Source organism: Botrytis deweyae, assembly GCF_014898535.1.
Source record: "Botrytis deweyae strain B1 chromosome Unknown BDEW_017, whole genome shotgun sequence".
Classification (NCBI taxonomy): Eukaryota; Fungi; Ascomycota; class Leotiomycetes; order Helotiales; family Sclerotiniaceae; genus Botrytis; species Botrytis deweyae.
Window position 1 is genome coordinate 513349 of NW_024066224.1, and position 22913 is coordinate 536261.

At 43.0% G+C, this 22913-nt stretch overlaps 8 protein-coding genes across 8 annotated transcripts; 5 read left to right on the forward strand and 3 right to left on the reverse strand.

Annotated features, from left to right (window-relative positions):
- Positions 1-1937: 1937 nt before the first annotated feature.
- Positions 1938-3780, forward strand: EAE98_007383 (uncharacterized protein; the record flags this gene model as incomplete). Its single annotated transcript, XM_038955006.1, has 6 exons — positions 1938-1981; positions 2112-2152; positions 2249-2346; positions 2408-3059; positions 3113-3705; positions 3757-3780. The coding sequence occupies 6 exons, from the start codon at positions 1938-1940 to the stop codon at positions 3778-3780; spliced, it is 1452 nt and encodes a 483-aa protein (XP_038808656.1).
- An 850-nt stretch (positions 3781-4630) lies between these two features.
- Positions 4631-5037, forward strand: EAE98_007384 (uncharacterized protein; the record flags this gene model as incomplete). Its single annotated transcript, XM_038955007.1, has 2 exons — positions 4631-4805; positions 5012-5037. 2 exons carry the CDS (start codon positions 4631-4633, stop codon positions 5035-5037), a joined length of 201 nt encoding a protein of 66 aa, XP_038808657.1.
- Positions 5038-5568: 531 nt separating this feature from the next.
- Positions 5569-6945, reverse strand: EAE98_007385 (uncharacterized protein; the record flags this gene model as incomplete). Its single annotated transcript, XM_038955008.1, has 1 exon — positions 5569-6945. One exon carries the CDS (start codon positions 6943-6945, stop codon positions 5569-5571), a length of 1377 nt encoding a protein of 458 aa, XP_038808658.1.
- Positions 6946-7163: 218 nt separating this feature from the next.
- EAE98_007386 (uncharacterized protein) lies at positions 7164-8842 on the forward strand. Its single transcript, XM_038955009.1, has 2 exons — positions 7164-7773; positions 7858-8842. The coding sequence occupies exons 1-2, from the start codon at positions 7305-7307 to the stop codon at positions 8577-8579; spliced, it is 1191 nt and encodes a 396-aa protein (XP_038808659.1). The 5' UTR covers positions 7164-7304; the 3' UTR covers positions 8580-8842.
- A 2472-nt stretch (positions 8843-11314) lies between these two features.
- Positions 11315-13229, reverse strand: EAE98_007387 (uncharacterized protein; the record flags this gene model as incomplete). The annotated part of the gene is made up of 2 exons (XM_038955010.1): positions 11315-12442; positions 12495-13229. 2 exons carry the CDS (start codon positions 13227-13229, stop codon positions 11315-11317), a joined length of 1863 nt encoding a protein of 620 aa, XP_038808660.1.
- Positions 13230-14653: 1424 nt separating this feature from the next.
- On the forward strand, positions 14654-16308 carry EAE98_007388 (uncharacterized protein). The gene is made up of 3 exons (XM_038955011.1): positions 14654-14730; positions 14788-15261; positions 15317-16308. Coding segments are annotated over exons 1-3 (1017 nt in total). The 5' UTR covers positions 14654-14728; the 3' UTR covers positions 15858-16308.
- Positions 16309-16822: 514 nt separating this feature from the next.
- On the forward strand, positions 16823-18840 carry EAE98_007389 (uncharacterized protein; the record flags this gene model as incomplete). The annotated part of the gene is made up of 2 exons (XM_038955012.1): positions 16823-16996; positions 17077-18840. The coding sequence occupies 2 exons, from the start codon at positions 16823-16825 to the stop codon at positions 18838-18840; spliced, it is 1938 nt and encodes a 645-aa protein (XP_038808662.1).
- A 514-nt stretch (positions 18841-19354) lies between these two features.
- On the reverse strand, positions 19355-22749 carry EAE98_007390 (uncharacterized protein; the record flags this gene model as incomplete). The annotated part of the gene is made up of 3 exons (XM_038955013.1): positions 22323-22749; positions 22184-22270; positions 19355-22133 (listed from the first exon to the last, which is right to left on the reverse strand). Exons 1-3 carry the CDS (start codon positions 22520-22522, stop codon positions 19355-19357), a joined length of 3066 nt encoding a protein of 1021 aa, XP_038808663.1. The 5' UTR covers positions 22523-22749.
- Positions 22750-22913: the final 164 nt, after the last annotated feature.

Below are 22913 nucleotides of genomic sequence, written 5' to 3' on the forward strand. Positions count from 1 at the left end.
TATGCTTTGTTAAATGGCCCCGTATGTTTGGAAATCGGGATAGGATGATCCATTTCCAAACAATTGGAAAAGGGTTTCCAATGGATAGGAAATCATTTTGTTATATCTACGCAATCACTGCTCACGCGGTGTTTCCAGGCGCTCAGATCACTTGATTCAAGGTCCTTGTGGGAGGACTATTTCAAGAGTTTTATTACTATGCAAATGTAGATGCGTTAGGACATTATATTCAGACGCTCTTGTGATATTCACGTAATGCCGCTCCGCTGGGCCACTGCCGTGGGGGCTTTTTCGCTTCGCTCGAGCTCTAGAAGGGGACGGAGAAGAAAAGGAGAAATGATTTGATAGATCGGATAGATCGAGCGTAGCGAGGATGGCGGGTTTGGGGGCTTGTCTTGTCCCCATAGAAGATAGAGAAATTCAGGTATGTTGATGTTTAAAAGCTATTGGACAAGATAAGATGAAGAGGGCTTTCGTGGGTACCTGTTATGGCGAAGAATGAGTAGGCTGAGCGTGTGAAGTGAGGGAGCATCATGTTCTTAGGGTTAGAGATTACTATCTTGACTTATAGACGAAGGGAGAAAGGAGAAAGGGGAGATAGATTGATCGTATTACAATCATCTCTTCATCATTGAGCATAGATCAGGAGTCACCGATAAAAAAGTTTACAACTCGGTAGCTAGCACCGCACCTAGAGGCTGGCACATGTTTGCAAAATAGTTGGAATAAATCTAGGTTTTAGTTTCTGGTAGCATGAGTAATAGGTTTCAAGGCTGATTGGACTCCAATTTTTTCCCGCATATTCCGTATTTTCTTTTTGCTTGATACCTTCCTTATAGTTCCTTATAGTTGAAGTATGGAGGGGCGAAGCTGAATCAGTATCATAAAGAAGACGAACTAGACACGCGAGACACGTACACTGAGAGATGATGGGAGTATTATATAAGCAGCAACACATGTTTCTTTGCTTACCTAATGAGACAACCCGAGTTCTTTCATGCCCGCATTTGGGTCATCATCGATTGAATGAATGAATGAACATCTTGTGTCGGTAGGATTCAGGAACGACCTTTTCTACTTCCCAAATTCTCTATATTCTTCAAAGAAGAGTGCCTAGATCTCGATGAAGATGATAATCAACAGCTTCTTATTTATCTTCCTTACAATTAGAATACAAATATAATATAATAAACCTCTTGGGAAATTCACATTGCCTTCACAATTATCATCAATCTATGGTATGGGCAAATGCATGATACTCGATCGTATTAAAGAAAATAGATTTTGAAAGCCTTAATTTTGTCATCAGATGGGAAGGAAAACCTTAAATTTCTTGATTTATTAACAGCAGCGCGGGCCTCACCTCAAGATTGTGGTGCATCATCTCATAGGTACCCGTGGACTCTCGTACTGTACCAGGTAATCAATCTCATAACGAAGGTTCAACCCCACGAATTTCGATAAATAAACGTACAACCTCACTCAGCCTACAACCTTCAATCCCAAAAACCCTTACCATACCATACCACCACCCCTTCGACCACCACCCCCCCCTCCAACACGAACAACAAACAGTCTTCTTGAAAAACCCAATAACAGGATTGATTCTCCAATATTCAATCTTGTCGCTTTCTTTATCTTGCCACCTATCAAGTGTTTTTATAGCTTGATTTATCTCGTACCTTGGGTAGTCTTGCCGCACACACCGTCGATAATACTTGATTACAATTTACAATTTACAACCTTTTTACAACTCCACCACCATCACCTACCCTAGCACGCACAGGATACCTCAGCCTTCCTTGCATCACAGATCGGCCGGAAAGTCAAACTTATACATTTTGACGCGATCGAGTTATCCTTTCAATATCGACTGCCTTTACCAAATAGCCCGCAATAGGAAGAGGATATAATCTCCTCCGCACAGCTCGTAAAAGATGGTAGAAGGGGAACCGAACTCTCCAACTTGGAAGTTCACTCAGTTAGTATACTCCTGCCATTGTACTCTTGTTTATCTGCCACTCGGGAATCCATGGATGAGGGGTTCTCAATGTGTTTGGTGGATTGATTGCACTACCGCTTTGAAATCAATGCTAACAAATTGTTATCAGATGTTTTGGTGATAAAGGCGATGTCGAAGATATAACAGAAGGTATGCCAATTTATTGATCCGTATCTTGATGGCGCTTTTCGCTTTCTGCGGATAGTGCAAACTTCTTTCTACAATTGCTAACACGACGGGTTACAGCGGATATCATATCGACAGTCGAATTCGATCACACCGGAAATTACCTTGCTACGGGAGACAAAGGTGGACGTGTTGTTCTTTTTGAAAGGAATGAGACGGTACGAATTTCAATCTCTGGTCTAGACCGTGCAAGTCGCCGAAATGCTGACGCTATCATAGAAAAAAACATGCGAGTACAAATTCCACACAGAATTTCAATCTCACGAGCCCGAGTTCGATTACCTCAAGTCATTAGAGATAGAAGAGAAGATCAACAAGATCAAATGGTGCAAACGACAAAACGCCTCTCATTACCTACTCTCAACGAACGATAAGACTATAAAGTTATGGAAAGTGTTTGAGAAGTCACTGAAAGTTGTTGCAGAGAACAATCTTTCCCACGATTTGACTCCAGGAAATCCTGCAGGAGGTGGTGGAGGTGTTCGACCCATATCAAACGTTCACTTCAACAGTGCTCACGACCTGAAATTACCCCGCCTTACTCATCACGACACTGTTGTTGCCGCAGTACCACGTCGAACATATGCAAATGCACATGCATACCATATCAACAGCATTTCAGTGAACAGTGACGGGGAAACATTCATTAGCAGTGATGATTTGCGAATAAACTTATGGAACTTGAATATTCAAGACCAAAGCTTCAATATCGTAGATATCAAGCCCGCCAACATGGAGGAGCTTACTGAAGTCATCACGGCTGCAGAGTTCCACCCCCAAAGTTGTAACTGGTTCATGTACGCAAGTTCAAAAGGAACAATCAAGCTTGCAGATATGAGAGAGAGCGCTCTCTGCGACCAACACGCAAAGCGTAAGTTTCATGTCGTTGTCCTTTGAATTCAACTTTGCTTACACCGTCTTTAGAATTTGAACAGGAAGAAGATCCCTCTGCTCGATCGTTTTTCTCGGAAATCATTTCATCCATTTCTGACGTCCGATTCTCTCATGATGGTCGATACATCCTTTCACGTGATTATCTCACTGTCAAAATCTGGGATGTTAACATGGAGAGACAACCTGTCAAGACTATTCCGATCCATGAGCATCTTCGACCACGTCTTTGCGATACTTATGAAAATGATAGTATCTTTGACAAGTTTGAGGTAGTGTTCTCTGGTGACGCTAAGAATGTCATGACTGGTAGTTATAACAATAACTTCATGATCTATCCATCAGATCCCGATAAGGAAGTGGAGGTGGTTCTCCAAGCCGATAAATCGGCTTTCAAGGCTAAGAAGGTTGGTGTTCCAACACCAATCAACCCATCTGGTAGCCCAACCGCCGCGAATGGTAAAAAGGGCAACTCTAGGGCAGGTAGTCCAGCTGCTGGTGTCGGTGGTCAAGGTGGAAGGATGAAGAAAGAAACAGACGCAGACCAAATCGACTTCAATAAAAAGATATTACATATGAGTTGGCATCCTTTCGAAGACAGCATTGCCATTGCTGCAACGAACAACGTAAGTAGTAAATATTCGATCACCCTAAGCATCTACTAACTATCTATTTAGCTTTTCGTTTTCTCCGCATTGTAGAAATTGGCAACACGCGGAAGCTGTCTTCAGGTCATATTCCATTTGCGTTTTAAGTGTGTACTGGCTACAGCAACCAGCCCAGCGTTGTCCTTGAGACCTATTCATATTCGTGGCATAGTTAATTTTATGTCACGAAGAAAGTATTATCATTGAGTAGCGAGACTGCTACACTCCATAAGTGTTGCAATAGAGGGTGACGCAGAAATAAGCGGGGGCTGGTGAGTTATCTTTTGGAGACTGTTTCTTTCTCCAATTACCTGAAGCTCTTACAATAGTTTTCAGGTTAAGTTGTTCAAGGCAATGGTGTGAGATGTGCCTAGAAGCAACTTTTTGATGATCGAAGTAGCCTAGTGTAGCCTAGTCTAAATCACAAATGAATAATACATGAAGTTCTGAATTAAACATATGTTTGTCAAGCTGATGGCTAGACCGGGTTTCCTTTCAGTCCACGATCACAACATGCCCCCCCTCCTGTTCTACGGTCAAAGTGATAGACAGTAGAGTGAACGCGCCAGAGCCGAACCGAATTCATATGTCACGTGATAATCCCCGCTAAACCCACCCGTACAACGGAACGGATCAATCCTTACCAAAAAAAAAGTTCGTCAAGAAATTTAATCCACAGAAGCTTCAGACCTCCAACCTTCAACCACCGACAATCCACACAACTCCAAGTCTCAATCCCGTATGTATGTTCCCTAATCACTTCAATCGCCCTGGCCATTTTCTCTATTGATCTCTCCTGTGCAATTGATTTTCTATCGCGCACGCGCTAACAATTGACCATCAGATTTTACCTCGACTCCCCGAAAACTCAGCACCCGCACCAAACGTAGAAACTCTCATCAAAATGCATCTTATGTACACCCTCGACGCAGCTGGAAAGCGCAAGTATACTTTGAAGAAAGTGATTGGAGGCGAGGTTACCAAGAGTGCGCATCCAGCCAGATTCAGCCCGGATGATAAGTATTCGAGACATAGAGTTACGTTGAAGAAGAGATATGGATTGCTTTTGGTGCAGCAGAGTGAGTGGTGTTTTTTTTAGTTATTGTGTTTTGTGTTTGGGGTTTGGGGTTGGGGTTTGGGGTTGGGGTTGGGATTGCGATCGCGATTGGAGGATTTCGGGGGTTATGGGGGAAGGGGAAGAGAAGGGAGATGGGAGATGGGATCGGAGATGCAATTGGAGGTAGAATTGGATGAAAGGAGCAATTGCTAATACGTGCGCAATCAGAGGATCTCAAGGTTTTGGGCCAATAAATATCTCTCACCACTTCTTGAGGTACAGATGGGGGGCTACCTACTTGACATGAGTAGCAGGCGAAGCGAGAGAAGAAGGGGAAAATGACAAATATGTGCATAACGCGCGCTGTGTCCAATCGACAAAATGTGTAGGAAGGGAAAGGCAGGGCTGAATTGAATAATTGGCTGCGAGAATGCTCAAGCTAGTGGATGGAATGGAATGGGTGGTTGAAAGGGAATGTGCGGAGTATACTGGCGTTTCTGGACGAGGGATTCTTGTATCTATCTTTCGGTTCTTCGTGCGCAAGAGAAAGAGGGAGAGAAAGTTCAATCTCTGTTAGTGGTAGTAGGGGACGAAGGAATTGCAATTCCACGCCCCTCTTCACTCGCTATAGAGATGAAATTGTTTTTCTAGCCCCAAATCGAGGAATTTCACAATTTCAAAAGCATGCTTGTTATGAATCTATAAAAACTGTGTTTGGTGCGAGTACTCGAGTCAATTTTGGGGGGGAATCAATTTTGAGATTACTTTTACTAATTCTATTCTATCTAATGTCGTTTCCTTGAATTGACATTCTTGCCCGCTCCAACTTTTGGTCTTCCACCAGCTCTTCCACGATCTCCCGTCAAGATACTAGGTAGATAATCTTCATCCATAAGATCCTTTTCCTTGCGCCTCTTCTCCGTCGCCATTTCCCTCACGTATTCTTTTTGATCCTCCGCCAATATCAAATCATTACCCCATCCTCCCTTGCCACCTCCTTTGATATTCTTTCCATTCGCCGTCCCGGCAACTGGCTTTGGGACACTGTATACATTTCCTCTGTTATTCCACTGCATATTTTTCTTGAGATGGATTTTCACCACTCCGTCTTTATCTGTTGAGCAGGAGGTACGGAGGAGAGTAGGTTTGCCGCAGCGGGAACAGAATTGTCGGGTCATTTCTCGAGTGATGGAGAAACAGGCGTGGCATCTTAGAACCCAGGTTTTGAGCTGGCGAATGCGTTGGAGAGAGGGGGAGAGGAGGTTGAGGTTCATGCGTAACATGACGTTTTGCATGGCGTAATCGGTGGTGATGGTTGCTACTTGGATGGTTTTGGATTCTTCTTGGGGGGAGAACGAGGAGTTTGTGTCTTTTTGTTGGTGCTTCTTTAGGTTGGAGGGGGTGATCCAGCCTTCGCCGTCGGATTCGGCGTCGGATTCGGAGGCGGGAACTTCTTCTATTGTTTCTGGAATGGTTTCGGGCTCTGTTGTGGAAGTTGGTTCTTGGGTTTGTTCCTCTGTGACTCCGTCTTTGGTCGATGCTTCTGTGACTGCGTCCTCTGCTGGTTCCTCTGCGCTCTTTGCATCATCGGCTGTTGATATATGGGTAGCCTCTAATGCTTCCTCAATGGGCTGTGTCTCCACTTTAGATTCTTCTGTTGCTTGAGGTATTGATGTTCCCCATGCGCCTCTGGTTTCGATTGCTGGTTGCGCCGCGGCATCTGTAGATGTTTGTGGTGCCTCTGTGACATCGGCAGGTCTTTCGCCACTCAATGATGCGGGAGGTGCTCCATTTAATCTCTTCTGTCCTGGTACACTTCGTAATCTCCAATCTCCATGATTTCGTTCACATTCAAGCTCATATGCTAAAGCCATCAAATGAATATCTTGTCTGCTGAGTACTTCCAAATCACCCGTTTTCCGCGCGAATTCAGTTATAACTTTAATGCTAGCTGATCTAGGCGCTCTTAATTTGAGAAAAGGTAATAATGTGGTCTCGAATCTGGCTCTTGTAACGGCATCTTTGATTTCGTCGATAACGAGGGGGATAGTATAAAGGTTTTCTGCTTGGCCAAGAAGCGTTGACACTGAAGGGTCATTCTTAATAATTGGTCCCGCGTCAATGATAAGACTATGTATGGGTTTGGTAGTATTTGTAGCCATTTTGAAGTCTACAATCTCGAGGATGCTGATTCTCTGTGTAATGCAATGCAATTGTCATGGCGGGGTGTGCGATAAAGATTATCGAAAAAAAAATAAGATACTGCCGGGCGGTATCGATAAGCGAAAAAGATATCGAGGCACGTGATGTAATTCCCTTCTCTAGTGTTTGAGCGGAAAATTTTGTTCATCTTGAAAATTTATTCAAGAAGATTTCCTCAACTTCAACTCCAATTTTTGATATTTTTGATATTCATAGACCGTGGAGTATTTCTCTCTTTAACTACGAACTCCAAAAAATTTAATTTTGAATCCAAATCCAACAATTTCGATTCCCAAACCCCACATTTTCAACCTTCAAAATGTTCTCCAACAACTGGCGCGTTAAGCAAGACACTCCTCAAAGCCCAAGCGGCGAAGAGAGAGTATCTCCTTGGTCCTCTTCAAGAAATCGTGGAGTTGGTGGTAAGGATGGTGGTGATCGACCATCTCAAGGCCAGGGGAGATTTTCTCGAAACGAGGCAGGTGACTCGCCAAGAAAATCTTCACAACTCACAGAGTCGGACAAGGCTATTGAGGAAGGTCGTCGCATTTACGTTGGTAACTTAAGTTACGATACCACCCCAGAGGACATTGAAACCATTTTCCAAGATGTTCCACGTGAATCTCGAACTGTTCATATGTCCATCGATTCCATGACAAAGCGCAACCCTGGTTACTGTTTCGTTACTTTCACCACCAAGGATATGGCTGAGGAGGCTTTGAATCGTTATGACGGTCAAGAATTCAAAAACCGTACACTCAGAGTTAAGCCTGGTGTGAGATCAGACCGTGAGTGAATCTCCAAGCATTGAATTTTTACCTGTCACCAAATTTATACCGCAACTCCTTAAAACTGTCACTAACAAAACACAGGTAGCACTCGTCCACAAGGAACCTCGTCAGAGACTCCTCTTTACACAAACGACCGCTGGAAGAGCTCTGACAGAGAAACTTCCCAGCGTCCAGAACGTCAAGTAGACTCTTCTTCTCAGGATGGTCGAAGACTTTACGTTGGAGGACTACCAAGAATTGATGATCAAGAAACAGCAAACCGCAAGATCAGAGAAATCTTTGAAGGTTTTGATGTTGAAGTTGTTAGCAAGTTGATCTCTCCACACCCTTCCAAGGTTGAGGAAGGTGGCAACCACTATTACTGTTTCGTTGATCTTGCCAACAATACTCAAGTCAATGATGCAGTTAAGATGTTCGATGGCAATGAGTGGGGTCTTAAGGTCAGTCGTGCGTCCGGAGGAGCCTCAGGAAAAGTTGTTGAGAAGCAAAGAATCTATGTCGGTGGTTTACCAGATTTCGGAGACGAGGCCGCAACCGAGGCAGAGATTAGAGAGCTTTTCAGCGAGTATACTGTTAAGTGGGTCAGCAAGTTGTGCTCCCCAAGAGAACCAAGAGAGGGCAATAGCCATTTCTGCTTCGTTGAATTACAAGATAGTCAAGAAGCTGATGGAGCTATCGTCAATTTGGATTGGTCTGAGAAATGGGGTGGAAAGATCAGAGTCAAGCCTAGTTTGTCCAACGCTCAATCCAAACAAGGAGAAACTCCAACCAGAGGATGGAGAGGAAAGAGTGACAGAGAGTAAGCATGATATGGTATCATCCAATCAGATATACCAACCTTAAATAGTTTGCATACCTCGCGCTTCAGTTATGATATGTATTAGCGATTTGCATACATCAGACTGCTAATGGGACATTTGATGTCATATCCACATTTCTTGAGTAACAAGATCTGTCAATGGCTACGATACACTTGCATAAATATTAGTTTCATACCCAGCTGCGGCTGTAATTTGCTGGATGCAAATAGGCTAGCAGGCGATACCCAATCTGAATACAAATATATTCAAATTACTTTCCTGTGCTATGTGTTCTGAAGATGACAATGTGTTAGATTAATAACACCGTCTCATGCATGATTGAAAAGGTACCTTCGTAGTTCCTTCACATTCTTGAACACCATTTCCTTGACGAGTGTTGATTTCATCCAGTCTCACGTGGGTAATTTTGGAACTTTATATAGTGGGAATACAAATCTCTTGCCAAGTCACGTTCTTTTCACAGTTCTGGTTTTCCAATACTTCAAGTTGTTCCAAGGAAGAACATTGCATTTTCAACTTTCAAGGTGGTGGATGCCTCACTGGATTGTTACGGGAGGAAAAGAGTTGAGCGACTCCTGCCTTGTATAGGTAATAGAAGGTTGTTTCCCCATACACACATGTATGGCAACCCATCTCAATGATCAACTATCATTTTAGTTTCTCCATACCAAATTCGTACTCCAAATATCAAGATTATTTCCAACTGTGTATCCCCACTCTCAAGATTCTTGTAATCGCCAATCGGAAATGATTTACGAGCACGTATTGGATCACCTTCAGCTTTCTTCAATCGGCAGGAAATTTACGTGCGATTATTTTCTTCCTCTTTTTTTTTGTGGATATGGCGTTCCTCAAAGTCTTGATCGAGTTAATCAAAATTTACTCTTGGGTTTTCACCAGGTTCGAGATCAAGCCCAAGGGCGGAGGCACCTTGACAAAGAATCTCCATCAACTAACGAATCCGGATTTGATTTTCAGGGTATTGTAAACAGCAATGGACCTCGACTAAGATATCCCACTGGTCACAGTCTAAACAAGTGAAACATACTGTCCTACATACGAAATTAGTTATCCAGATCACAACGACCTTTCAAACTCACATTTTAAAGCGATCGAAGCTGAATATCTTCAACGCCTTGCATTGGCGTCCGCAGATTATATAGAGCAATATTACATGCAATATTACATTACCACCATTAGGACAGTCTCCATCAACGTGTGCATTTGCAAACTCATTTGCCAGTACACCTAGTTCTTCGGCAAAATTAGGGGACCTAGAGAAAGTACGTTCAGAAATAAATCGCCCTAAGGCAATTACTTGATACACTTAGCCTTTGACTTTACGTCTGCTATCTCCAATAATTCCATTACGAAGACACGATCGGAAATCACTTATTTCGAGATCATAGATCTGTTGCCCAACCTTTCTACCAGCACTTATAATAATTCTTTCATAATTCCATTATAGTAAGACAATTGCCTCACAAACCCAACACTTTAAAATCTCACCTTTCATTCATGAATTCAGGGAGACTCAGTCCCTGGCTGGGAGAGTTCCTTGATTCTGCAGTCACAGAAACTTTAGACGACCGACCAGTTATTACTATTGTATGACTAATTCTGAGCAGAAATCTCGATGATGAGCATAGGTTAGTAATGACCGAGATACATGCTCCTAAGTTATGCCTTTTATTCGTTTCATCTGCAAAATGGTGCGTTGCAGTAGTTTCTTAGGAACATCAATGATTCGCTTGTTTTTGATCAGTGATTGGCATTATTTAGCGATGTATATGTAACTTCCTTTGTGTATATTTGAAAAGTACCACAGCAGTGGAAATATTTAGCTTAGAAATAAGATATTTCTCCTCCAGCAGTATCCGGAATACACAATTCTCTATTACGTATACAATACTAAAAAAAATCATGATATTCCTCCCAGTCTCCGAGGTTTGAAGTAACCAGCCAGCAGAAGTACCAATGTACACACTATCTTAAACACCCAAGCCTGAATAAAGAATCACAAAATGCCTCATCACAAAACATAACCCCAGGTTAGCAAACAAACTCCTCTACAATATCCAGGCACCCTTTTTGGCGATATCCCAACTGTTGATCTGTAGTCAAAAATGGACATACCGAGCGCTATCAATTGAATTAGATCAACGTACAGTCTTCAATACAACTTCGCTTCAGTGGGTGTATAGAATATAGAAACTGTGTCGCTCTGGTACTATTCTGTGGGGGTGACATCACATGGGAATGATCGAGCTGCTGTCTCCAGAGCATTTGGGTTGGCTTGGAGGGTGTTCATTAGCATGAGCATGAGAATCATCGGGAGGAATCATAATTAGGGTTATAGTTCCACTTCTGTCGGAGTGTCGAATACCTCAGATTATCATCTTCAAAATCACAATTCATGCATGCTTCACAAATTGTCTTCAAAAGAGGCAGTTAATAGTAATGTTTTCTGGTGCAGTCATTATATGTCATACTTCATATTCATAACACGTATCTTAAAACCTCATAAGTATGCATCTAGCTCAACCTGCAAAGAATTCCTTGTGCCGCAAATATTTGAGATAGCGATCATTTCGCAAACTGAATTGTGATGTGACTCTCTTCTTCCGTTCCTGACTCCCATCCCGATTTTTTCGTTCCTATCTAAACCCCTCCCAGACGTTGTGTTTTCCCATTTTACCTATCATAAATTCACAACCTTAATTAGCCTCCATCCCCTCCTTCGCAACCCCCAAAACATCCCACACCAAGCCAGATAGCTCCCTCAGCCCCATCCCCAACCTCTCCGCATAAACCTCGCCCAATCCACTAGCATCCTTTCCCCTAGCCGATGTTTTCAACGTCCTCCCTACCTCTCCATCTCCCCTCTTCTCCTGAATACTCTCCACATCCGTAATATCCACCTCCACTCCCCTCATAACCCCACTTTGTTTTCCCCAGCATCTGTTTCCTGTCTCTCTTAATCCATACATAACCAACTGACACGTACTAATCCAGTCGATATTCTTTAGACTCCCTCGCCTTCCTTTGTTCAGGTTCTCCGTCTCCCATTTCCCGAACTCTTCTGGGTCCAAGCTTGCAAGGAATTTACACAATCGTTGTAATGCTAGTATCCTAGTAACACGTTGCGGATGATATGGACTTGGGTAATTAAAGGGATCAGCTTGAATGATCAAAAAAATTAGTACGATAAGCGCAGAGATATAGTCCTCTTTTTCTAGATAAATAAGATAGATTTCATTAAGGACTGTTGGTAAAGGTTGTTGCGCGTAACGCTGTAAGAGGATGAAATCATTTAAATTCCTTAAAGCTTTATTGAAAAACTCTAGACGTCGGTCAATATTCTGGTAGATTTTATGAGCATTTGAGATCGTAACTTCGATATGTCGTAATACATGGAGTAGAGAGAAGAGCCTGGTGATTGTCTCTGGATTTTCGTCTGCTACTCTAGCCTTTGCAAACTTGTAAGTTTCTTGGAAATTGACGAGCTTATCAAGTACAGGCGTTGAAACCATGGGATAATCTACGAGATCACCATATATACTTTGGAATATTGTGCAGCGAGAACAAAGGCATTGAAAAAACCAAGTTTTCGCCAAGGCTTCTCGTCGAACTTCTCGTCGTTGTGTTTCGTCGATATAGGATATGAATATTTGCTCTCCTTTTGCGATAGGAGAAAGAGCTCGGAGGGTAGCACGCTTTCCATCGAATGTTATAGCTGAGTTTGGGTGACAGCGATGATTAGCGCGTGCCAGCAGGGGATCAAGACATAGTCCAATTGGACCATTGCCAATATTAGATTCGACACGAAACCCATTAGTAGAGAGCTGCAGGTCTGTTTTAGCAGAGATAAAATCAAATATGGAGGGTTGTACTTACCCGACAGAGAGACTCAAGAGCATATTTGACAAATTCTGGTTTCCGTTGAAGAAGATTCACTACACCATGGGCTTGTAATGATATATCATCCCATTTTGATTGGACGCTTCTGAGGTCGTCCTCGTGAGATTCAAGGTCCATTAAAGGTGAATCTTTTGCCAATACTGCCGGGTTGCTAACCAATTGGATGGTACCACGCACAGCTGTAGGAAGCATCTTGTTTAAAGAGTTCCCAAGACTTTGCGATTGGATGGCCTTGCATTGTTTCTCATGATGTGAGCGGTCTAGGTCTTCGCATTTTTTACCGCAGTAATTCACTGCCTTGCAGCCAATACAGTTCAAGGTTGCTTTTTTCAACCGACAATTTGAATAAGCACAGGCAGTATTTGTTACGGCTTGAGCGCTGATCTGTGATCTAGAATGTTCAAATGGCTTTCTTGATTTGAAAAGGTCACATTCTGCTCCGTGGGAACCCTCGGAATTCAGTGACAACTTTTCGCAATCACCACAACAAAAATTGACAACACCGCAACTCGAGCAGGGCTGTAGCTCCACTCCTTCTCCTGCTTCTAGAAAACAATTGGCGCACACTCGATGCAGTGCCTGATTCTCGGCAATCAATAAAAGGGGTTTTTGTATGACAATGATAGAATCTCCAGAATTTAAATCGACTGTTGAAAAGAGGCCATTTCCCAGGTCTTTTGCCGTGCCAATTATTGTATAGTCTATGTCCATTTGACTGGATTGTGTTTTTTTATGGGGTACGGTTCTTGAAGGACTTGGGTGTGCTTTTTGAATGATGGTGGAATCTGGCTGACCTATTTTGACCTTTAATCTAGTCTAGATACGGTTTGGTGCTTCCGATCTAAACCCCGCAACTGCATAGAGAAAGATCTAACAATTCCTCATCAAGAATCCTGAAGACATGGCGTTGAACAGATTCACCGTCCATGGCCGACTTTCATTCTTTTACCATGATAGACCACAATTCTCGGCCTTCATTTAAAGGGCCAGTGAATGTTCTAAGAAGTGAAATTCTCGAAAGGAATTACCTAGGCTAGGATTGAATAAATTGTATTTACCTTATCGCTTAGATAACAAAACAAATGATTGGTTGACTGCAATATACAATACTACAACTTTGGAAATCATTGTACATTCGTCACCTCAACTTTTTGAAAAGGCAATTGGAACTCTCAAAGTCGGCAAAAGGCCAATGTTAAGCAGAGTTGGAGTTGGCGTTGGAGTTTGGAAGCCCTCGCCGTTAGTTTGGGAATCAATTAGGCATTCTTCAACGTTCCTGTCTTATTCTTTTCTGAATTGTAGCAACTGAGTATTTGGCAGCGATCTCTTCTTTAGCATCACACTGACACTTGTTTGTATCTTCTCATCAGAGTTAACCAGGCCCGGTTGTAAAAGAGCAAGAGCTGATTGAGTAGTTAAAACATATATATAAAGGAAGCCATATTCAGTTCATTAGCCAACACATGATCTGATCTAACCAAGTACTTCATGGACTTTCTTGAGTTGCAATGACCTTGCGGATACATCACCCAGTATTCAATCTACCCTTCGTATTAGACAGATTCAGATGTATCTATTGCAGTGAAAGAACAGCCTGGCTTTACAGTGATACTTGCTGCTCAGTTCCGGACCTGGATATGGAACATTCAACTGCTGCCCATTGGACTCGCGATTGTGGAAGTAATATCTGGAAAGATATGGTGGCTCATGAGCTGTTCAAAGGATCAAAGTATTCAAAAACAGATTGCAGTTGCATACATGAGATATGCATTCCAGTATCATCTTCGACTTCAAGAGACATATCACCGCGGATGATAATGATGAAAACCACAAAATAGATATGGAAAATGAAAGAAAAGAGAGACCACTTACTTCCTGTCGATAAATTGATTGTTTTCATCCTTTCAACCACCTCCACTCCTGCTATGTAAGGTATATACAGCAAGTACAGCAAGTACAGTCAGTCAATGTTTTATGTTATCGAGACTCGAGTATCATGGATTGATTGAATCTGAAATCATGCGGGGGTGGACTGAGCTCTAAAAAGCAACAGGGTAGCGCTAAACCCATTCTGTACAAGCTTATCGAAGAAACAAAAATCGAAATAATATTTTTGGCCATCAAACTCAACATCACAACAATCTTCATTTTTGCCCCTCATTAAATAGAAATCTCTCATTAACCCGATTTCTCCTAACAAATCCGCAAATATGTAAGTTCACATGTAGCAATTTCATTATTTACAACTCAAAACTAATGATTGCTGAAGGCATTTCGTCCGTCGTGCCGCTCTCAGAGCTGCTTCCAACGCCTCTTTCGTTTCTAAACCTCGCACCATCAACACTACTTCCCCATTCGTTGTCAGAGCATCAAACGAGAGAATATCAACAGCAGTATTCCGAAGATTTGCAAGTGATGATGCACATGCCAGAGAAGAGAACGAAGATGCACAAGAGGAAGGAGCCGTCCGATCAGCTATCAATTCCGCCGCAGAGACCGTCTCAGAGTATGCCTCAGAGGCCAAGGAAACCGTTGCTCAAGCAACTGGATTCGGATCCAGAAGCGTTGGCTTTGGTAACAGGGACATAAACGTAGATCGTCTTAACATTGAGCCTAACAATGGTGTCTACATTGGTAACTTGTTGTTCGACATTACCGAAGAGGATCTTAAGAAGGAATTCGAGCACTTCGGAACCATTACCGATGTTAGAGTCACTAGAGATGCTAGAGGTTTGAGCAAGGGGTAAGTACTCGATATGTTGCTACTTTTTATAAACTATAATTAACAATATCTTCAGATTTGCCTACATTGACTTCGCAGATGTTCAGTCCGCAACTGCAGCCATTGAAGGCAAGAACCAAACTATCTTTGAGGGCCGAAGACTTGTTGTCAACTACGTCAACAGAACACCAAAGATCAGAGATCAAAACCCACCTTCCAAGTGCCTCTTCATCGGAAACCTCGCCTTCGAGATGTCTGATGCCGATTTGAACAGCTTGTTCCGCGAGGTTAGAAATGTCATTGACGTTCGTGTTGCTATTGATAGACGCACTGGACAGCCAAGAGGTTTCGCCCACGCAGACTTTGTTGATGTTGATAGCGCCATGAAGGCTCTTGAACAATTACAAGGAAAGGAGGTCTTCAACCGAAAACTGAGAGTTGATTACAGTCTTGGCGAGAGAAGCGCTGGAGGCCGTGAGCGCAACGACCGTGGATTCGGCAACAATGACCGTGGTGGACGTGGATCATACGGTGGTGGACGTGGAGGATATGGTGGTGACCGTGGTGACCGTGGAGGATATGGTGGTGACCGCGGTGGAAGAAGCTCATCATTCTAAGGAGAAGGCTGAATATTTGGGTGTTATGTTGACTAACGGGCGAATCGATTAACGAATGATCGAATGAATACTTTGTATGACGAGTTTGGGTAGGCGTTAGTCATCTATTAGAGGTGTATGGGAAGTCTCAAAAGTTGCTGGACCTTCTATGCAGCTTTACTTTTATGGACGCTTCCTCTTTTTCCACCTTGTATTATAACCCTCAGAAGCTTATTCGGTCGTAATATAAAGGCTTTGATCTGATCAGGCATGACGACTTGAAGATCTGAATCACAGTAAGAAATTATACAAAATTCCACTCAGTGCATCTTACAGAGTGTAACTCTTTTTATTCAATATATACAATTTTATGCCTCTCGCCACTTGCTACATACCTCAGCACCGCATATCTTATTAGTATGTGATATATATTATGTGATATCTGTTGATGCTATATGTTGCCTACTTAATAATCGTTTTCCGATTCAACTCCAAAGGCCAAAGTTACTTTGATCCAATACATACCTATTCAGTCAGCCCAACTCGTTTGTATACAGAAAGATCTCGAAAAAGAATTGAAAAAACAAAACATGTGACCCCTCACGATACAACAGTACAGAGCTGCACTCTAATCGGTGTTTGTGTTGTTCAACCGAGGTGGTCCGATTGAATTTCTAATGTACCGCGACCCCACAGTTCATCCACGTTCTCATGCATGTTAAGTATTCTCCTGCATCCACTCGACCATACCAGTCACGAAAACAATTATTAAACATCCACCTGGTGATCTATCATAATTACAAAGAATCTTAATTCCTTCTTGTATAATATATTCCTGTCTAATTACATTCCCATCAGAAGTCATCTCTTGAATAGTAGACGAAACTTTTAGCATTACGATCACTAAATAAAGTGACAACGCAAACGGCAAAGAGCGAACCTATCATTACGAGTTACAAGAGATATAAAATCGATTTTAATCAGCCATGTCTTTCATGGGCGGTGCAGAATGCTCGACAGCAGGAAACCCTCTCAGTCAATTCACCAAACATGTTCAGGATGACAAGAGTTTACAGAGAGATAGATTGGTCGGTAGAGCGCCTGGAGGCGGTATGCAGGGCATGCGCTCCGGTATGAACATGAACGGAAGTCAAGATCATGTAGGTAATTCAGGATAATACACCTTTGTCACCGCGGTGTATCTCTCGAGGATGTTGTTTACTGATTTGCAAATTGGCAGATGATGAACGATTTTATGCAACAGAATGGTCAACTCCCACCAGAAGCTTTCGCTATGCAACATGATCTTCATCAGAACGCGCAAATGAGAAATGGATCTCAATCTCCAGCTGTTGGAGGATGGGCTCAGGAGTTCAATCCTGGAATGCCAGAGCAGGCAATGATGGAGGCGGCGTTCCAAGCTCCCAAAGGTACAGCATTCAGTCCTGCGGATTTTGCTAGATTTCAACAGATGGGCCAATCAAGCTCCGCGCGTTCTGCGAGTCCTATGGCACAAAATATGTCGAATGGTTACTCATATCAAGGTCCTCAAATGGGTATGGGCATGGGTATGGGAATGATGGGCATGAACAGGATGGGTATGGGCATGAATATGATGAATCAACCACAGTATCAACAACCTGCGCAGGATTTACAACAAGACAAAGGAAAGGGGAAGATGGTTGAGCTCGACGATCAAAATTGGGAAGAGCAATTCAAGCAGATTGATTTGCAAGGAAAGGAGCTCGAAGAGAGTTTGGCGGCGGAAGGAGAATTAAATGAAATGGATAGGTCAGTCCTTGAATCCGAAACCAATGAATTTGGGGATTTTGAATCTATTTGGAAGGGCATACAAGCTGAAAATGCTGCTGCTAGGGAAATGGCCGGCGAACAAAGCCTAAACGGTATGAACATCAGCGAATTCGATCAATGGGACGGATTTGATGCTGTAGGAACACATCAATCACCATTCCGCGACCCACAACTCGGAGATTATATGTTTGAAAACGAGAACCTGTTTAAAGATATCTCCAACCCATTCGATGAGGGTGTGCGGATAATGCACGAGGGAGGTAACTTATCTCTCGCTGCACTAGCTTTTGAGGCCGCCGTACAAAAGGATCCCCAGCACGTCGATGCATGGGTATTATTAGGTTCAGCACAAGCCCAAAATGAAAAGGAAACACCGGCAATTCGAGCGTTAGAACAGGCTTTGAAAGTTGATCCTATGAATCTTACAGCCCTTATGGGCCTAGCAGTTTCCTACACAAACGAAGGTTACGATAGTACCGCTTATCGTACACTTGAGCGTTGGCTCTCCATCAAATATCCATCTATCATTGAACCAGGCGCCCTGTCTTCTGAGAATGACATCGGCTTCACTGACCGACATCAACTTCATGAAAAGGTTACTGATTTATTCATTCGCGCCGCTCAGCTTTCACCAGATGGCGAACACATGGATCCAGATGTGCAAGTAGGTCTCGGAGTACTTTTCTACGGTGCTGAAGAGTACGATAAAGCAGTCGATTGTTTCACCGCTGCTCTAGCCTCCACCGAATCTGGAACCTCGAATCAAAGAGACCAAGTTCATCTCTTATGGAATCGTCTTGGTGCCACCCTGGCGAACTCAGGCCGCAGCGAAGAAGCTATCGCCGCCTACGAAAAAGCACTCACGCTTCGCATCAATTTCGTACGAGCCCGCTACAACCTTGGTGTTTCTTGCATCAATATCGGGTGTTTTGACGAAGCTGCTTCTCATCTTCTAGGTGCATTAGCTATGCATAAGATTGTAGAGAATGAAGGTAGAGAAAAGGCAAGAGATGTACTGGGTGGTGGAAGTGTTAGTGAAGCGGATCTCGAGAGGATGATCTCGCAAAATCAAAGCACTAATTTGTATGATACGTTGCGAAGAGTTTTTAGTCAGATGGGGAGAAGAGATTTATCGGAACGCGTTGTGGCGGGGATGGATGTGGAGAGTTTTAGAGGGGAGTTTGATTTTTAATTGTGATGTTTGTGGAGGAGTGATGCTTGGGATGTACATGATGGATGAATTAGCAGGAGTCGGTTCTCGTTGAGTAAATACATGGGATGTAGTTGATTGGAATCTGAAAATGAAACTGATGATATGATATGATATATAATTGTGGATGTAAACAAAATAGCAAAATAGCAAAATAGCGTTGAATCGAATTGAGTCGGTTAAATTTAGGATCGGAAATGGGTATTTAGGCAGCGAATGAACGAATAGATAATGTTTGAAGGGGTTAATGAACTATCGATATGATGAAATATGATGAGATATTTAGAACGTAGTAAGAATGCAACTTGATATAAAAAGGAAGGGGAGGGTTTGTAGAGATAGAGAGAGACAAGGATAGATGCGGGTTAATAGGTGACATTACAAAACTTGATTATTGATTGCAAAATCGTATAGGTACCTAGGAAGAGATAACGTCTATTCTACCAATAGGTATTATACTCACTCCAGCTCCCCTTGATCTCCCAGATTTTGTCAATCATTCCCTCTCCAACGCTTGCTTGACCAATTCCTCTCTCCGTTCTATCTCTCTCCTTCGTGTACTTTTCCCTCTTTCTCTTCTTACTTCTTCTTTTGGATGTTCTCTCTCCCTTTCTCTTCCTCTGCCTCTTTCTCCTTCCCTCTCCAAAGCTTCATCGACCAATTCCTCTCTGCTCTCTACTTCTCTCCTTCGTATACTTTTCCTTCGTTCTCGTCTTTCTTGTTCTTTTGGACGTTCCCTTTCTCTTCCTCTTTCTCCTTGCCTCTCCTCTTCATTATCCTGTGCATCTCCGTTCTCATTACCCCTTCCTCCTTCTCGATCTTCTTTACTCTGCTCACTTTGCGCTCTCTTCCTCTTAAGATTCTCATAATACTTCACTGAACGAGGCGGCGTGTAGTTGTCATCATCACCCACCGGAGACCCTTTGAATTCCCTGGAACGTCTCGAGATCGATCTCGTCCGTCTTTCGTTTCCGGTATCCATAGAATCACTTTCTACCGCCTCATCGCTTGTAGTATTCCCAGATTCAGGTCTGGAAGCGAAAGCTTTGTCCAAATCAACGGAAGGTCTTTGATGAGAACTGCGGGTATTTCTTCGTTGTCTTTTGGCAGGATGAGATGGGGTCTCTTTTTCACCATTCAGGGGCACCGAGACGTGGGTCTTTTGCGGCCGAGTAGTTTGCATCAAGCTCTCATTAATGTCTCCAGGAGGCTCAGAACCCTCACGTTCGTTGCCAGAGGTCAAATCAATCACTAAATTGCTTTGTTTATTTGCAAATTCCATGACAAAAGGACTCGAATTTGGAACGGGAAGTATGCGGCCACGCAATGCTCTTCCTGGTGTAGATAGTTCTTCACTACTGGGCCCATTTGAGAAAGTGCTGGAAGTAGAGAAAGGTTTATTTGGGGCTCCCTTAGGACGGCCGCGACGTGGGTGGGATTGAGGTGTACTTTGCTTTTCTTTATTTGGAGCGTCCTCAGGATGGCCAAGACCTCGGGCATAGTGGTGTGTATTGGCAGCAGGATGATCTTGTTTATGTGGAGTGAAACGATTGTGTTCTTTTGGAGCGGCTCTAGGACGGCCAGGACCTCGACGGAAATTAGATGGAAGCTGTTTTTCTTGGGTGTTCTGTGATGATTCTGATTGAGAAGAATTGGGGATTTCCAATTGTTTTCGACTTCGGTGATGTTGTTGGGGTTGATCTAGGTTAGACGTTGACGGATTCCCATTTGAGTTTGCTGGAGAAATCGCTTGAGATGGATCCGGGAGTGTATTTGAGGTAGCTTGTGAGACGTGCTGCAGATTTTGATGTTCTTTATTATTGTTGTTTTCATCAGGATTATCTGTTTGAGTAGCCTTTGAGTTGTTCCGTAGATGTTGACGTCCTTCGTCATTTTTAGAGTTATGAGAACTACTCAATTCCGTGGCTTTTGACATAATCTGCAAATTTTGATGTTCGTCAATATTATCACTTTCGTCGGGAGTGTTCATTGCAGTAGCTGTTGCGATGTGTAGCACTTGTTGGCGTACGTCATGATTGTTATGTCCATTGGGAGTGTTCATTTCAGTTTCGATTTGTTGAGAGGGCGACTCCGAAATTTGTCTTTCGGTATCTTGTTCGATGTGCTGAATGTTATCGTCTTGTTTAGTACGGCCGACGTCACCATTCGTATCGTAACGACCAAGAATAGGCGATTCGATACGAGGTATGGAAGGAGTGGCGGGTTCTCTACTTGGTGAACGAGTAGGAGGTATTGAGAGAGATCTTGTGTCTTCATCTTGTTGAGCTTCCGTTTCTTTTCTGCGTTTGTATTTTCCAAGTTCTGCAAGCTGTGAAGTCTGGATCTCCATTTGATCATATTCGGCTTCACTGTACAGGCGCTTCCGGTGCAAAGACCTGCTGCCTTCAAGCATTGAAAGATCTCTTGCATTGTTAAGCGGACTGCATCTTTCATTAGATATTAGTTTGGGCAGAAGTTGTCCTTCCTGTAATTCGTCAGAAGGTGCAGGAGTGGTTATTGCTCGAGCGTCTGAGGTTGAAGCCTTGCGAGAGGCTCTCTCCATCTCCTTAACCCGGGTGCGTAGAGAATCAAGTTCTGTACGAAGATCGTTCACCACACTAGCTCCCTCCATTTCCTCGACTCGAGTGTGTAGCGAATCAAATTCTGAACGAAAATCATTTCCTCTACTAGCTTTCTCCATTTCCTCGACTCGAGTGCGCAGAGAATCAAACTCCGGACGAAGATTATTCCTTCTATTGGTTTTCTTCATCTGCTCGACCCAAGTGTTCAGAGAAGTAAGCTCTGCACGAAGATCATTCACCCCATCAGCTTTCTCGGTCACGCGGATGAGATCATGCTGAAGAGTTTCGACGGCACTTGTAGCTACAAGACGAGCGTTTTGAATCGCGGTCATTTCACGGCGCATATTTTCCATGAAGATCTTAACGCCCTGCATGTCATTCTCAAGGCGACCCACAACAGCATCAATCCGATCAATATCTTTTCGTTGCTCACAAATCGCTGACATGATTTTTGCCTCGCCCAGTATCGACGGTGAAGATGCTGCTGGAGTGAAAGGTTTTTCTACACTTTGGCGGGATATTTCGCTGGGGCCCAGAGCCCCGGGTAGGATTGACGATGGTCGCCTGGACAGTGAGCTTGACCTATTTGAGGATTTCTTCAAGTCATGTGTTTTTGTGACAGATAGCGTTGCTTTTCCCCCTGTTTGTTGCAATTTCATTGATATCTTCTTGGCACATATGAGTAATTGATCCCTATTTGCTATTAGTATGGACATTATCTTATAAATGTAAGCCTCTCATACTTTTTTAGTAGATGACCTTCTGGTGCATTATCGCATAGCAGGCCAAATACTTCACGGCAATTTGCGCAAGCCAAATCTTGGAGAGAACTAAGACGAATGAGTATGGTTGTATTGAACTTGAGAGTTTTAGATCGCATACCTATTTTCTATGACAGTTCCAACCTGTGCTGGACCAGTTGCTAACTTGACAGAACCAATTCCCTTTAATCCTGTGGCATCCCTTATGACTTTGGGTATATAATAAGTCTTCCCGAGACCTTCCCAAGAATTATCAAAGCTGCCGACCTTAAGTCCACACTTAAGACAATAGCATATAATGACTTCTGCGTCTGATGACATCTTGGGCGCAGTGTACTGATCCGAGCCCAGATTTGATGCAAGAATAGAATAGAAGGCTCGAGGTTCGAAAAATGAGAGATAGCATTAATCTTTTCATACAAAATAATGCACTTGCAAAAAGCTAGAGTTGGAATAAATCTGGAGTTTACAGTCGTTGAATGATTGAATATAAAATAGAAATTTGATATCAATCAACCGTACTGGTTAGTGTTGAAACGCGTGAGATCGCGAATTTTCGTGTTTTGCTGTAAGGTTATTAAAATGTAATTGTAATTGTACTGTTCGATTGATTCTTGTCACACAATCATATTGAAGAGGGTGAGAAACAATTATAATGATCAATGTAATAAAGAGATATATTCGATGATCTCTTCACCTACATAGTAGGAAT

Excerpts from the sequence above, each read along its gene's own strand:
- EAE98_007388 (XM_038955011.1), top strand. Across the intron at positions 15,262-15,316 it reads GCTAGAGGTTTGAGCAAGGG|ATTTGCCTACATTGACTTCG; the intron begins GTAAGTACTCGA and ends CAATATCTTCAG.
- EAE98_007386 (XM_038955009.1), top strand. The coding sequence starts at position 7,305 with ATGTTCTCCAACAACTGGCGCGTTAAGCAAGACACTCCTCAAAGCCCA. Across the intron at positions 7,774-7,857 it reads GCCTGGTGTGAGATCAGACC|GTAGCACTCGTCCACAAGGA; the intron begins GTGAGTGAATCT and ends AACAAAACACAG.